The sequence below is a fragment of the Heloderma suspectum genome, chromosome 5 (assembly GCF_057233095.1).
Source record: "Heloderma suspectum isolate Gila_16-S chromosome 5, 16-S_ref, whole genome shotgun sequence".
Lineage (NCBI taxonomy): Eukaryota > Metazoa > Chordata > Lepidosauria > Squamata > Helodermatidae > Heloderma > Heloderma suspectum.
This window is the reverse complement of record NC_139462.1, coordinates 153,549,577-153,565,902: the sequence shown is the minus strand read 5'-3', so window position 1 is coordinate 153,565,902 and position 16,326 is coordinate 153,549,577. Positions and strand designations below refer to the sequence as shown.

At 46.3% G+C, this 16,326-nt stretch overlaps 1 protein-coding gene across 2 annotated transcripts in view; it reads left to right on the top strand.

The window, feature by feature from the left end:
- The first annotated feature begins 4,566 nt into the window (after nucleotides 1-4,566).
- The window catches only part of EPDR1 (ependymin related 1), a 37,894-nt gene continuing 26,134 nt past the window's right edge, over nucleotides 4,567-16,326 (top strand). For both annotated transcript variants that reach the window (XM_084857854.1, XM_084857853.1), the window contains exon 1: nucleotides 4,567-5,077. In XM_084857854.1, coding sequence (XP_084713980.1) covers nucleotides 4,791-5,077 — 287 coding nt within the window. In that variant the 5' untranslated portion in view covers nucleotides 4,567-4,790. The remainder of the gene's footprint in view (nucleotides 5,078-16,326) is intronic.

Sequence of the window (16,326 nt, the reverse complement as noted above, 5' to 3'; positions counted from 1 at the left end):
TGTGTGTGTGCGTGTTTCTTCGAAGGCACGCACGTTGACATCACCTCGACTCGATTTAATCCCGAGGAGACATCGTCGTCCCCGGCGACACGTTTCTCACTGTGCGAATCTCAAAGCTACAAATCCCCCCCGCGCCCAGCGAGCGGTTTGATGCGTGCAATAAATTCTTGGAGGAGATCTGCGCGCGGGGCGGGGGGGAGGTGTGTGGAAGTGGCGGCGGGCGGTAACCTGACGCTTTTCGTCTGTTTTATAGCTACAAGTTCAGACGCAAGTTCAAAGGGGTTATCGGGCGGTGGAAGAGCGGTCCGTCCTTGAGCCCAACGAGCGGAGTATTTTTTAGGCAGACCTAAACTTAGTCACCCCACTCCGCCCTTAACAGCTTTAACTTTTCCAACCTTTCCGTCTTTTGAGAAATCTTGTAGTTATTTACTTCACCCATAGGGGGCTTCATCGTATAGTAACTATAGTGCAATGGGCGTGTATTTATGCGTGTGTAACATACACCCAGTATTCCCTGATGAGGTTAATCCAGCGAGTTTCAGTAGAATTCCACAAGTCAGCGTTCTTAAGATATCAGCTTCCCGGCAAACTGGGGACTTAATTCCTCATATCGGGTAGGAAGGATGGGGTTAGTGGAAAGAAGGAAAACGTATCTAGAGATAGCAATATTTACTCAATGCTGAACAATCTCTCTACAATTTTGTGGATGGGAGGTAGACCCTCCCCAATTTAGTCAAATACACCAACACAAATCTAAGGCAGGCTTCCTCAACCTGGCACCTTCCAGATGTGTTGGACTACAACTCCCAGCATCCCCAGACAGAATGCTGGGAGTTGTAGTCCAATACATCTGGAAGGTGCCAGGTTGAGGAAACCTGCTCTAGGGGAGTCCACAGGGATGCATCGACAATGCAGCTTATTACGGCAGTCTCCCTCTCCCCCTATTTCCAACCCCATCATCTTGACTAATTTTAAGGGTGCAATCCTATGCAAGTGTAGACAGAAGTCCCACAACTCCCAGCATTATCCCTTTGCCATGCTGGCTGGGGCATGCTGGGAATTGTAGGACTTTTTCTGTCTAAATTTTCTGTCTAAATTTCTGTAGGATTGCACCCTAAGGCTCATGTTTCTAGCCCTACTACCTGAGATCATTAAACTGGGGATGACAAAAACTGAAGCATGGGAGCCATGAAAAGCATGGGCTGAGTTTTACACCCTGCTTTGCTAATGTACCCCATCCAAGTGTGAGGACAGGATCTTGCACCAGTACCCAAAATCATGCTAGCTCTAACAGTAAAATCTTTCCCCCCGACATCTGAAAAGGCTGATATTTATACCTCCTTTGCTCCAGAATCAGCATGGTTGTGAGTTCTTCCTCAGAGCTTAAACAGGGCCTGTGCACTGACAGTAAGATTTCAGAGATGCGAAAGTGGTATTGCAGAGCTGTACTGTGGACCACGGTGCGTATATTCAATCAGCGGACAAGCCAATTTTGCAGATTTTTGTAATATTTTAAGCAGCTAAGAAAATCCAAACCTGGATTCTGTCATCACCAACACTCTATTGATATGGATGTGTGTATAGCTGCCCCTCCCAGGTACACATTGGACAGTGTCCATGATATCACTGAGTATGAGTATCACATTCCCTATTCATCCATAAGGAAAGTAAGAACTACCCCCTGAATCACACCAAGATCCAGAAATCTTTTTCCAGCTCTGGGCAGCAAGGTACTTCCAGGGTCACAAGCGGCACATGAAAACAATGCCCCCCCCCTTGTTTGGCCCCAGCATCTGGCACTTAGAGGTATATTGCCTCTAACATGGTCGCTTCTGTTCAGCTACTATGACGAACAGCTGTCAATAGACCTGTCCAGAATCTAAGTTAGTGGACATCAGTCACTACACCCTGTTGCACTGAATTCCATGTTAATAATGGCACTGTGTGAACAAGTATCCACTATTAATGTAATGCAGCCCTCTAGGAAGGGGGAAAAAAACTAGTGCTCTTGATAGATATGTTTCTGTAGTGTTTGAAGTAAGTACTTGGGGAAAGGAGAAATGATGGACCAGATTGGGGGGGGGGGTACAGCTGTTGTTGGCACTTTTTGGACAATAATCATGACATTTAGTAATCATGACATGTGATTTAAAAACACACATTTCTTCTACCTGTGTCACAATAGGTTTAATTTGCACTGATTTTTATTGTTTAATATGGTGAAATATGTATGCTTATTAAATTATCTGCATTAACATTCATGTAGCTCTTGAAATAATAGTACAAAGGTATCCCTATAGAAATACCCACTCCACCCATCCCATTCCAAGAACATGTTCTTGTTTTCTAGCATCCACTTTTAATGTTGTGCATCAGGCTAGTCTTTGGCTTCCTGAGCCAGAATCCAGCCATTTCCACTTCCTTCCATACTCTTGCCCACACAGCATATACACCAGCCTGACCATCCAGTGGCTAGAGAATGGAGTGGGGGAAATGGCATCTGCAAGGTGGTGCTGTACTCATGTGCACACACATCCTAGAGTAGATTCATGGGCACAGGGCACCATCTGAAAGACATCATTCTTCCTCCACTATGGACAGCTTTTTGGTGAAAGATACTGAAAAGCTCCTATGGCAACAGAGTGGCAAAGTGCTTATTATAACTCCAAGATGGCACCATGCACCAACATGCCCCTCTAGGAGCAGGTCTGGCATAATCCACATGCAGATGGGCAGCAATGACGGGCAAACCCAGTCCCTATAATTGCACTATTACCAAGAAAAAACAGAGTTTCAAAATGGAACAGAAGGAAACATAGCTACATTAAGCAGCCATCTATTTTATCTTCTCTCAGGAAATAATGTTGGTTTTATACCTGCAAGTGACGCAGCTGTATAGCCCGAGGAGATCTATTTGAAAGCACATCTCATTACACCTGCTCAATTAAAAGTAAATGTATCCACTGTAGATTAAATATATGTAATCATGAAGGCACACGCATTCTATACATGTTTGCTAGATTGGTACATGTATTTGCAATTAACAGTGCAATCCTATACATGACTACTCAAAAGTAAGTGCCACTGAGTTCAATGGAGCTTACTCCCAGGTAAGTGGATATAGGTTTGCAGCCTTAGCCTCAAGGAAATAAATTGATTTCCAAGTAAATGGGTTTGACAAGGTGCTATTATTCATTTGTACTTCCCAATAGTCGTTCCATTGGTGAGGGGAGGAGGAATACTCCAGCAGTAGTACGTGGGCATGTAGAAGTGGTAGACTAAACTGGGACCCCAACTATAAACATATTGGATTAGATCCAGACAAAGTAAGTTGAACTTGGGTCCCACTGAAATCAATGGGACACATTAGTAATTAAGTCCCATTGATTTCAAGTAGGAGCTAAATTCAGGTAGATTAAGTCTGGATCCAACCCATTTATGAAAATAAGTCCTTGGAGCTTACTTGCAAGAAAACTTGTCTAGGATCAGGGTGTTATTTTCGCCTCAAAGGTAGCAAGAACAAGTATGATCCCAAGCTAATATTGGGTGAACAACCAATTTCAATGTTTTGTTTTGATTCTGTAACGTATTCTTTTCAGATTATGGATTGGATGCAGACTTAGGCTAGATCTACGCTAGTGCTTTTTATCGGGATGGAAGTGCACTGATAACTGTTGGGTATATGATGCCAGGCATGATCAGAGTGTATACCGTTTTTCTAGCATTATTTCCCGCTTTGTATTCTGTATTATCCAAAATACTGCAACAGATGTCATTGGGTGCACTATGAGCTATAAATGCACAAAAGGTATATAGTACCACCATGATGGGATCATATCTATATGACACAATGTGTAGGTCTGGCCCTATTAATATTTAGAATAGACCCACTGAAATCAATAGACGTTAGTCATGTTTAACTTTAGATCCACTGATTTCAGTTGGTCTGCTCTAAGATGACTTTAGAGCCAGGCTTTTGGGATAGTTTGGATTTATATTTCACATTTTAGTTAAGCACTAAAAACACCAATCGGAATATACCATATGAAAGAAAGGTATTTCAATGTGCTTAATATTACATATTAAATATGCATTAGTTATGGCGTTGGTTACATCCCCAGCCTTAGTTCAACAGAAAATAACAATGAGCTCCGATCCAGTTAAGGTGCCCCAAAAATCATATGCACAGTTGGGCAATACTTTTATTAGAACCAGCCAAAATTCCACCCTTTGGGGGTTGGTCTTAAGAAAGGTATAGCCCAACTGTGGTTTTTGGATTTTCTCAAGGACCAGTCTAAGCGATCTATAGTGCTTCTTCCCCTATAATACTGGCACCTTCGAGGCATTCTTACGTTACGCTGCCATCAAGAAGAGCAATTAATAGACACGTAGAAACATTTGGCTGCCATTCCAATCGGAGAAGAAACATGGAATGGGGATCTAAATCTCTCTCTCTGCTCTGCGCAGAGGAAGCCGAGAGCTTGTTGGGTAAATACTCGACGACCATTTTAGACGCCGGTGGCTCCCTCTGCAGTTCCTGTCCGGCCGCTACCGCCTCTCCCGGCTAGGCAGCAGAAGCGAAACGAGGGCGCTTCGCTCTCCCTCTCCGCAGCCTCGCAGAATCTGCTCTCCGCCGTGCCCAGCCTCGCCTGCGGCCGGAGACAAACAGACCCGCCGTCGGGAGGAAGAGGCTCGGGGAGCGACCCGCAAGGCGGCCCTTCCCCGTATCATCCGCCGCTTGGCAGAGCGCGGCTCCGAGCAGCTAGAGCCGTTCGGACGGAGGCGAGGGCATGGCCAACGGCGTCGCCGCCGCCACCAGCCGCGGCTCTTCTCCTCAGCGGCCCCCGCTCGCGCTGCTGCTCAGCGGGGTCTTCTTCTGCCTGACTTGCTGGAGCCCAGCGCAGCCGGCCAGCGCGCAGCCGGCCGTCCCCTGCCAGGCCCCGCTGCAGTGGGAGGGGCGCACGGTGGTGTACGACCACGGCACTGGCAGGAACACCCGGGCGGCCGTGGCTTACGACAGCTCCAACCAGCGCCTGCGGATACTGGAGGAGAGGAAGGGGCTCATCCCTTGCAAGAAGTAGGTGCCCCCTCCTCTCCCTCCTGCGCGCTCTGGGTCGTAGGTGACGTGAGTGTTCGAAGGCGCGTGAAAAATCCCTGCGACAGCCGGGCTCGGGGGAGGGTTTCTTGCCCGTCAGCCACGCCTTTATTGGGGTGGGGGATGATCCCGCGGCCAATCACGTGCGCCCCTGGTTGTTTCGTGCGTGTGTTTGTAGCGGCTCGGTCCTTCCGGCACCTTATTGACCGGGCCTCCCGTAAAGCCTGCAAGAACGCGCGCGAAACACGCCGCTGACATCGCCTGCCAAGTGAAGCGATTCTTACCCGTGCCGTTCCGTATGCCCTCTTTGAAGGTGCCAGGGAAGGGCGTCGTTCGATTCGGCTGATAAAGGCGCCCAAGTTAAGGGCTTCATGTGGATTAGGGCTTCGCTGGGTCTCACGTTCTCAACCCTAGGTAGTGTTTTCAGTGGCAAGGCTCAGGCATTGAAGGATACCGTGCGAAATACCGCGCGACGAGTGGGACCTACAACGAAAACGGTGCAGTGTGGAGTGCTGTTCAGGAATACTACCAGCCCCCGCCCTCTTCCAGGATACTCCATTCCCCTCCCTGTCTTTGTGTATGTGAGACAGCAGTCTCTGCCCGCTGAGCATACTCAGCCCTCATTGGGCTGTTTTTGAATCCCCCCAGTCTTGTTTCTAATGTATTTATTTTTACTTCTGCAAAACCTCAAGACTCCCCCCACCCACCCCCATCATGCTGATACCTCCTTCTTGTGTGTGTGGATGGATGGTGCCTTTTTGGCTGTGTAAGGATTGGTACTCAAATAATGAATTTGCTATAAATATATAAAAGTGATGCCTGCAACCAGATGCCTGCAACCATATAAAAGTGATGCTTGCAAGTGATGCCTGCAACCACATAAAAGTGATGCCTGCAAGCAGACATTGCAGTGTGGAATGTTCCTGTTCAGTGTGCCACCCAGCACACTGTGCCACCTCCTCTACAATACTCCATTCCATTCCCCTTCCACCTGTTTTCCATCCCCCTGCCTTGCAATAGCCAGCCAGCATTCCATCTCCATTGGCATGCACAGTCCTAATTTGACTATTGTGGGGTCGTCCCCCCATCTTAAGAGTTTGCTTTTTAAGATTTCTTGTATATCTGCAAACCTCAGAATTCGGCAAGCCTGCTAATACTTCCCTTTGGTGTGTGGGTGATGCCATTTTTTACCACACTCACCTCTGAAACTTTAGAAATAGAAGGAAATAAGTAGGGATGTAAAGGAAGACAGCTACACCTTCTGGAATTCCCTCTTTTGCACAACTATTAGAGATGTGCAAACTGTTCTCCTTTGCATCAAATCACCATAAATAAGCAGAGCCCCCAACAAAATATTGCAGTGTATCTCTGGCATGTGTATATGTTGCCTGAGTTGAGTGTGTGTGGTTAAGGGGGCTGAAAACCAAAAGTTAGCATCAAAGACAGGAGACCTTCCTCTACTTCATATGCTTTTCTGTTTTAGATTTTGAACCCATAAAAGTGCAGCCAATCTGCATGCAAGTCAGTGGAGTGTGAGTGCTTGGCTTTCTTCATACCTGGCATTTTATTCCACTACAAACTGTTCCTTTTGATTCCTGATCCTTCCCGGGATTTAGACTGGCCCTGTATACAGGCATCTCTCATAGCCGGCCCCTCTGCATTATATCTTTTGATGGCTGGGCCAAGCTGAATGGAACAATCAGGAGAGAAGGGGGCTGCTGGCTCCATACCCCCTTCCCTCCCCTGATCATTGGTTCTTGTAACAGGATTGATGGCTCCACCCCATCCCTCCACTCCTCCACAGCAGGAGGGAAGTCGGAAGTGATCTGGATAGCAGGCTATGGGAGCTGATCCCCTCCTTCCTCCGAGGGAGAGAGAGCCTTCTCAGTGGCTTACCCCCGAGGTTGCTTGCGCTGCTTGTCCTTCTCTGCTAAATATGTCAGTGTGTGATGGAATTAAATGCAGTATATTGCTTGCGCTACTGAGCTTGAAGGGTATACCGATTTCTGGGTTCCCAAATGCAGAAGTAAGAAATCCACAAACGGCCTTGTATACAGCCAGTGTACCAAGCCATCCCCAGCACACACACCCTCAGGCGACTGCATCACGGGGGACACCTTCATTAGACCCAGCTCGCTTCCCCCCCCCCGCACTGTTGTTGCTCTTCCCCCTTATTCTGGCTTCCCAATGACCCTGCAAGGTGGGCTAGGAGAAGAGATAGTGGCTGGCTAGGTGGGAGGGTTGTTGTTCAGTCATTCAGTCGTGTCCGACTCTTCGTGACCCCATGGACCATAGCACGCCAGGCCTTCCTGTCCTCCGCTCTCTCCCAGATCGTGCTCAAGTCCATATTCATTGCATCAGTGATGCTATCTAGGTGGGAGGGAGTACTATGGAAAACCACCTCAGCATTTCTGCCTTATCTAAAACAACTCCACACCCAAAAAGCATACTATTAAAAATGACCATTCCAAGCTCTGCATTATGAATTTATTCAGGGGAGGAGAAAACTGTCAAGGGCTCCTTGGAGGCCTCTCTCAGTCTAATCCAGTAGCCAAGTCCAGACACAGACAAAGGGATTCCTTTCAAAGCTTTATTCTTCTTTTACAACTTAACAACTCTACAGGTAGCAACTAGATCTGAGCAGCAGAGTACCTATGCACTAAGTTGAAACAGTTGGTCCCCGTTTGAAAGGGAATTACTGGCAGACCCCTGAACTTAAGGACTAGGGAGAGTCCCTCCCCTTTTCCCTTGGAGCCTCTGGGCGCAGCTGTTGTTTGCGCGCCAACCTGGCACTTCGCCTCCTTTCCGCACCCTCCATCTGGCACCGCTCTCTGCGTCTGCATCGCGCATCCACCAAGTCTGCTATCTCTGCTCGGTCACTCCCTGGACTGCTTTCTAATCTAAGAATGCTGGTGGGAGGAATCTCCGTCAGCTGTTGGTCCTGGGAAAGAGGAGCGCGCTCCTCTCCCAGGAGCGACTGCTCTTCCTCAGAATCAGAACTACTCTGGGATTCTATGGGCTCAGTGTCCACCCTGACAAAAACGCACTTTTAATGCCCACTGAAATCCTAACTGTCAAGCCTTTCTCCTGCGTGGCTGAGAAGGGAGACTTCCCCATCACCTGGGAGGAAAAAAGCCCATCAAACTGGTGAGCAAAAGGGAGAAGAAGCAGTCAGTGAAGTCAGTGGGAGGGGAAAGTTCCAAGTAAATGCAAGGGAATGCACTCCTATGCATGCATACTCAGAAGCAAGCCACACCGATTTCAATGGCACTTACTCCCAGACAAGGAAAGCCTTACAGCCAATGAGTTTACTCAGAAGTAAGCATTGCTGTGTTCAAGGGGATCTCGGAGCCCGTAGTGGAATGGGAAAGAGGCAGAAACAGCCACTGGAAGCCTGGTCGGTGACCTCCCCGCCTTCCCACCAATTTGTTGTCATGACAATGTTATTCAACACCGCCCACCAACACCCCCTAGCACACGCCCACACAAAGCGGTACAAAGCGCTAAAGGGAAAATAAACAACAGAGAGGAAATAGCGATTTCAACTGCAAGCACAGAAAATGCCGGGGTTTCCCTGTTCTCAGATAACACGGAAAGAGGGAGTGGAAGTTGTGAGATAGTAGCAGGAGAGCAGTGCTGTCTCTAAAGCTCCCGTGAAAACCAGTGATTAAAGAAGAACAATCCTGCTAAATTATGGATGAGATAAGAGGTAATGCTGTAATGTAGTAGGGAAGGTAGACTTCCAACTACTGCACAGCTTAATACATTGCTTTAGGAATTTGTTGCAGGGGTTCATCACACGGAGCTTTTAACCTGCTATGGAGATGGCTCTGTCACGGAAGTTTGCGGGCTCTTTAGATGATGCCGTTACCCTCCAGGGTGTCTCCCGCAATTTCCCCCAGACTATGCCATGTTTTCCCCAAACGCAATAAATGTATTTTTTCCAGCCCATGGGACAGGAGCACCATGACCTCCCCGGGAAATTCTCCAATAGCGGGAGAAACTGCTGTGTTTGCCTGCTGTGGGCGTTTCTTTTCAGTTGCTGGGGGCGCTGCTGGATGTGTGTGCAGTCAGGATGACGAAAACATTGGGGATGGGAGCGCGGCGTGCAGGACCAGATTTGACAGGCACGAGGGCAAGAATCGCCGGCCAATTGCAACTCCTGCCTCCGCTCAAGTCTTGCTGAGTAAGGAAGGACTTGCCTCGATTCCCAGATGTCTGCCATGTAAATGCTTGAGCACATTTCTCAGTTGGAGGGAGAAGAGGGTAAAATGCCTCCCTGCAACAAAGTGAGACACATCTGATCCCCCACCCCACCCTCAGAAGCAACATCCTGTGTTGATTCAGAGCACCCCATTAAGTTCAGTGGGGCTTACTCCCAAGTAAGTGAGCCGAGGGTTGCAGACTTACAGGGTGATCTAATGTATACTCAGAAGTAAGTCCCATTGAGTTCAGTGTGGCTTACTCCCACATAAGTGTGCCAAGGGTTGCAGACTTACAGCACAATCTTACATTTTATGTCTACTCAGAAGTAAGTCAGAGGTTTCCTGGAGGCTGCAAGAAAAGAGTACAGCAGAAGTTAAGCTACGAAAACAAGAACCACCACCCCCTTCTTTGCACACATGGCAGGGAGGGAGGGAGGCACTCCCTCAGTTCAGACCACGTGTCTGCTATGTAAAGGAGCCCTTCCTAATCCCGCAAAGAAACCAAAAGCAGGAAGCTCTGGAAAGGATGTGGATTGTTGTGGGGTTTTTGCTTAATGTAGAAACACCCATAGACTCTCCTCCTTTCGTACATTTTCGACCAATGATCATGATGGTTTCTATATATCAGATTTTGCCTTTTTACAGAGCTCTAGAGATCCTTCCAGCTTCAGAAGGATATCCCTGTACTGAATTAGATGAAGGCTCCAACTTGACCATTATCCTATATCCAATAATAGCCAGGCAGAGGATTCTGGGACCCCCACAAGTCCTGTTTTCTGTCTTTTAGGATACTATCCTAGCATGGCTGGCTGGGGAATGCTGGGAGTTGTAGGGCTTTTTTCCTGTCTAAACATGCATAGGGTTGCATCCTTAAATTATTATAGTGTCTTGAATTACATGGGTATGCAATGTTAGCCTTCTAGCTAGTGTAGAAATACACCTAAAATTTTCATACCCTGGTGGGTCAGGCCCAGGGATATTTATAGTTATATGTCAGTTTATGGTCTCATGACTGCTGTCCAAACAATTTCATAATTAAATTTCATCTGCAGTAGTTGCTGTTATATGTTGGGCTTTCTACAGCATTTATAGGGCATTATATAATGCTATAGAAAGCATAAATGCTTTCTATAGCATTTATAAATTAATGTATAGTAATTTATACATTACTTCGTGATTTGAGAATTGAGATGTGGTGGTAAGTAAGCAGGAAGAATCAAAGCTATGATTAGACAAGTTCTCTCACACACTGCTACAAGAGGCCGGCATACTTGTGTCAATCCTTCTCCTAAACTGATAGGAAGCACCATATGGTGGAGTTCAAATATAACAGCATTTGTCTGGGGAGCTGACGATACCTTTCAAAATAAACAGCACATGAGCAGGTGACACTTCCCTGTTTAAGGCAGGGCAGGGAAACCTATGGCCCTCCAGATGTTCTTGAACTCCAACTCCCATCAAGCCACAGCCATAATCCCTGACCCAGTTAATAGGGATTATGGGAGCTGTAGTCCAGCAACACCAGTTCCTCGCTCCTGGTTTAAAGGTATGTTATTAAAAGTGAAAGTGGTTTCGCCTCCATTAAAATGATGAGTAACTTGAGTCCCATTGCTTTCAGTGAGTCTAAGTATGACAAATTTGGATCCAAGCCATAATCCTGTTTTTTTTAGGTAGCCATTTTGATTATTTAGGACGCAATCCTATGCATGTTTAGACAGAGGAAAGGCCTACAACTCCCAGCATTCCCCAGCCAGGCTGGCTGGGGAATGCTGGGAGCTGTAGGCCTTTTCTCTGTCTTAACATGCATAGGATTGCGCCCGTAGTTACAGTTCTGGTTCATAAAAAGTCACATGAACTTCAGGATTGGAGCTAAAATATTGTTTGCCTAATCAGGGTTCAGAGGTTGTTGTCTCAGGTTAACTATCCAGAGACAGCAGACCTTGTCTACGCTAGTAACAGTTCCAATGAGTTTCAACGGTTTACCATTGCTGACTGGCTTGAGTTACTCACAGGTCACTATATTTCTCTGTGGAAGTGCGAACACCATCCATAGCTGCTTACCAGAGATGATGTGCTATTGTTTGCACGATCATCTCTCCCAGGATGAAAACGGTGAGTCAAGTGCCTCTGATCTTGCCACAGGCACTGAGTCTTTTTTGACTCACGTGAACCACAGGTTCACCACTTGAAATGTAAGATTTTAATTTTATTTTAATTTTGATAAGATACTTTGGAGCAGGGGTGGGGAACCTATTTTGGTCTGAGAGCCACACTCACATTAGAGGGGATGTTGGGGGGCTCGTTCCAGTAGTGGGCGGGGTCACAACCACCCCACACTCCCACGCACAGACATTCCATTTACATACACCCCACACACCCTTACATCCAGTTACACATATTCACTGATACACCCACCTGCCCCTGTACACTCATACAGACAACATACACACAAACATCCGGGAAGCCAGCTCTTCATGCCTATTGCCTTTCTCTGGACTGCTTCAGAAAGGGGGTGTTCAATAGAGGAACAGCCTCATAGGCCAGAGGTTCCCTATGGCTGCTTTAGAGGCTCCTCGTCTCCCAAAGCTTAGTTTAATAAAAGGAAGAACAATGTAAAAATCAAAAACAAGGTTGGAGTAAAGCCAAGGATAACAGCGTAAGGCAGCATAACTGCCGCCTTGAACATCTTTCTCAGTGCCCGCCAAGATGCCCTACCTGTCCCACTTTTTATTTTTATTTTTTTAAATAACAAAGTTTCTTACTGACAGCTGGGATTGGTTCAAAGCAAAGGGCCTCTAGTTGCTCCCATCTCCTTTTCCCATGAATGTCTCTGGGCCACACACACACACAGGACCAGTGCTTCCATCTGCAGCACACCCAGCACAGTGGTACGCAAGACAGTTCCTCAAATTGCCTAATGTGCCCACAGGCCCCAAAAGGCTGCCTACCCCTGAGCTGTATCCTTTGTTCTTGACCTCTGCAGACGGATTGACTCAAAGGTAGATTCTTGGTTTTTTAAAACTACCGTCGGTTTTGGAAGAGGTTGGAGAACATTAAAATTTGCACAAAGTGTTAGTTAACATTACACAAGAAAATTCTGGGAAAATTTGATCTTGCAAGATGTTGAGTCATTCTGGCCATTATCCAGCTAAGCACTCAAGCATGTGCCTAACTCTCTACACAGTTTAATGGAAGACAGGATCTGCCAGTTATCTGGCACAGCTTTCTCAAACATCAGAAAATGTGGTTTGGCACATAATTTTGTAGAAACTAAAAAAAAAAAACCCCTGGGGAATTGGTTTGTGGCAGGGAGTTTGAAAGAATAAGATATGGAAAACTAGCATCCGCACCAGTGCAGAATTTAGGGAACAAAGCATTTTCTAAAAGTATTTGGCAGTTGAACAAAATGTATTATTCTTGAGATCTAAGGGCCAGTTTCTATAGTCAGTGGAACTGTAAAGTTTATCATTTCAAGCTGTAAGCAGAGTTGTATTGTATGTTGTATGCTGCCTCATTCCAGCAAACAACCCCCCCCCCCAAGATACCACATCCCTGCACATAGAAAACTAGTATGTCAGGGAGAAGGGCTCAGTGTTGCATTTTATCTTGCGTTCCTTTTTGTGCAAAAAGTTGGGTTTGGTATGTGTGTGTGAGGAGGTGGGGGGAAGTATTCAGACATACAACTGTCTACCTGCAGCTTGAAGTGGTAGAGCCAGAAACAGCTTGTTACTGAGAACTCAGCTATGATGGCTTTTTGTATATGTGTAGTTGGTGTTTTGTTGGCACCTTAGCACCTTGTCTAACATTTATTTTGTTCTGGGCAAGGCAGGATGGGCAGACATCTCATGACAACTAGGAGGAAAAGTTTGCCAGCTGCTTGACTTTTGTATAATTTGTAGTTCATTAACCTGTGTATCCTCCACTGTAACTGAATGAAAGGAGTTGCCCTGCTGCAAAGCATGGAAACTCTGATTAATACAAATGCCTTTTGGACTACCAAGTTGCCATCCCAGCCAGACAACTTGCAAGGTACCTTTAAATTGGCCAATCTAAAGCCTTGGAGAGAAACATGGCAGATAGTACAGAAGAGTACAGGCAGATAGCACAGAATTGCAGGGATGGCGTCAGGAAGGCTAAAGCTGAGAATGAGCTGAGGTTAGCAAGGGATGTTAAAAACAACAAAAGGGCTTTCTTCAGCTACGTGCATAGTAAAAGGCAGAGGAAAGAAATGGTGGTTCAGCTATTAAATAAGGATGGCAAAATGATAACAGATGACAAAGAAAAGGCAGAGGTGCTCAATTCCTACTTTGGCTCAGTCTTCTCCCAAAAGAGGGTCTATGACCCCCTTGGCAAAGGCGAAGTACAGGCTGAAGGGGCAGGATTGCAGCTTGAGATTGATAGGCATATGGTCAAGGAACACCTAATGACTTTGAATGAGTTCAAATCTCCAGGGCCAGATGAACTGCATCCTAGAGTAATAAAGGAACTGGCAGAAGAACTCTCAGAACTGCTGTCTATTCTCTTTGATAAATCATGGAGGACAGGGGAAGTGCCAGATGACTGGAGGAGGGCTAACGTTGTCCCCATCTTCAAAAAGGGTAAAAAGGAGGAACCTGGGAACTACAGACCAGTCAGTCTGACATCAATCCCTAGGAAAATTCTGGAGCAGATGATAAAGGAATCCATCTGGAAGCACCTTGACAACAATGCCGTGATTACTCGAAGCCAACATGGATTTGTCAAAAACAAGTCCTGCCAGACAAATCTGATCTCATTTTTTGATCAAGTAACCTCCCTTGTAGACCATAGGAATGCTGTAGACATCATATACCTCCACTTCAGCAAAGCTTTCGACAAAGTGCCCCATGATGTCCTGATAAGCAAACTAGCTCAAAGTGAGCTAGATGAAACAACGATCTGGTGGATCCACAGTTGGCTACAGAATCGGACTCAAAGTGTGCTTATCAATGGGACCTTCTCAAACTGAGGAGAGGTAATGAGTGGGGTACCGCAGGGCTCAGTCGTGGGCCCAGTGTTCTTCAACATTTTTATCAATGACTTGGAGGAGGAGGTGCAGGGAATGCTGATCAAATTTGCAGATGACACAAAATTGGGCGGGATAGCTAATACTTTGGAAGACAGAAACAAAATTCAAAGTGATCTGGATAGACTGGAGCGCTGGGCAGAAAACAACAGAATGACATTTAATAGGGATCAATGCCAAGTTCTGCACCTAGGAAAAAGAAACCACATGCACAGTTACAACATGGGGGATACGTGGCTCAACCACACTAGAAGCGAGAAGGATCTTGGAATTGTTGTCGATCACAAGCTGAATATGAGCCAACAATGTGATGTGGCTGCAAAAAAGGGAAAGGCTATTTTGGGCTGCATTAATAGAAGCATAGCTTCCAAATCCCGGGAAGTACTAGTTCCCCTCTACTCAGCACTGGTTAGGCCTCATCTGGACTACTGTGTCCAGTTCTGGGCACCACACTTTAAGAAGGATGCAGACAAACTGGAGAGGGTTCAGAGGAGGGCAACAAAGATGATAGGGGACTGGAAACAAAGCCCTATGAAGAGAGACGGAAAGAACTGGGCATGTTTAGCCTTGAGAAGAGAAGACTGAGGGGAGATATGATAGCACTCTTCAAGTACTTGAAAGGTTGTCACAGAGAAGAAGGCCAGAATCTCTTCTTGATCATCCCAGAGTGCAGGACACGGAATAATGGGCACAAGTTACAGGAAGCCAGATTCTGGCCGAACATCAGGAAAAATGTCCTGACTATAAGAGCAATACGACAATGGAACCAATTACCTGGGGAGGTGGTGGGCTCTCCCACACAGGAGGCCTTCAAGACGAGGCTGGACAGCCATTTGTCAGGGATGCTCTGACTTGGATTCCTGCATTGAGCAGGGAGTTGGACTCGATGGCCTTGTAGGCCCCTTCCAAACCTACTATTCTATAATTCTATGGTCAAATCCTGAAGTGGCCTCACCCCAAGATGGATCAGCAGGTTAAAACACTCCCTGAGCACCTGTTGTGGCACTGTTTGTTCTGCATATCTCTATCTAAGTGTCACTTGGAAGCATGAATTTTGTAACCCTTGGCTCTCTTTCATACAAGTCAAGGAGCCAGGATCCTCCTTGAGGTTCTCTTTTATTCTCACAGAGTTAAACCATTGATCCTTTTGTTCTATCCCATCCTGAGTCTGCCCATAGTCATTTTCCTTTACATCTCCTGTCTTATGTTTTCTGTGGTACTGTATTTGTAAAGTATTCAGTGATCTGGTATGACTGACAAACATCTGAAAGCAAATTAGGATTAGTGTGTGTGTGTGTGTGTGTGTCTGTTTGAGGTCTGAGATGCCAGCAGGGCAAATAAATACATAAATCAAAAGCATAAGTCTGAAATTTCTAAAATTTTCATGGGAAAGCCAACAGGGCTCTCAGTAATGTACCAAGGAATAACACTTCATGGTCTTCATTTTTCTTTAATGAAAAGGCTATAACTGCCCCCGCTTTTAGCCTATCTACTCCAAAGTCTATTTTTGCAACCAGATTGGGTTTGGCTCCAGGATCCCTAAAAATGGTGTAGTCAGCCATTCCATTTCACCATCATTGACTTTGGCTCTGGAGTCCAACCATAAGGCCTTTTGGCTGTTTCCGGAGAACTTGGTGCATCACGTTACCTACACAAGCTGGCATGATTAACCTATTTTGAAACCATGACCAAAAGCCTGTAGATGAGATAGGAGTTTCCAAGCATCTGTGACCAACCAGGAGGTGAGGTCCTTTGACTTCCCATTACCTTGAAACAAGGTAAATATACTTGCTTTGACTCTATTCCTTCCTCTTTGTCCTGAAATTGCTCTAAATCTATTTATTCTTCCCCTTGAATGGCTCACCCTGTGCCATCAAAAGTCAAAGAAACCACTATTGTAAATAGCCTTCCAAGTCCTGCCTCACCATTTCCCCAGTGCCGTCCCTGCTCCTTATTTGGCAAACTCTTAATCCCCCACTTCC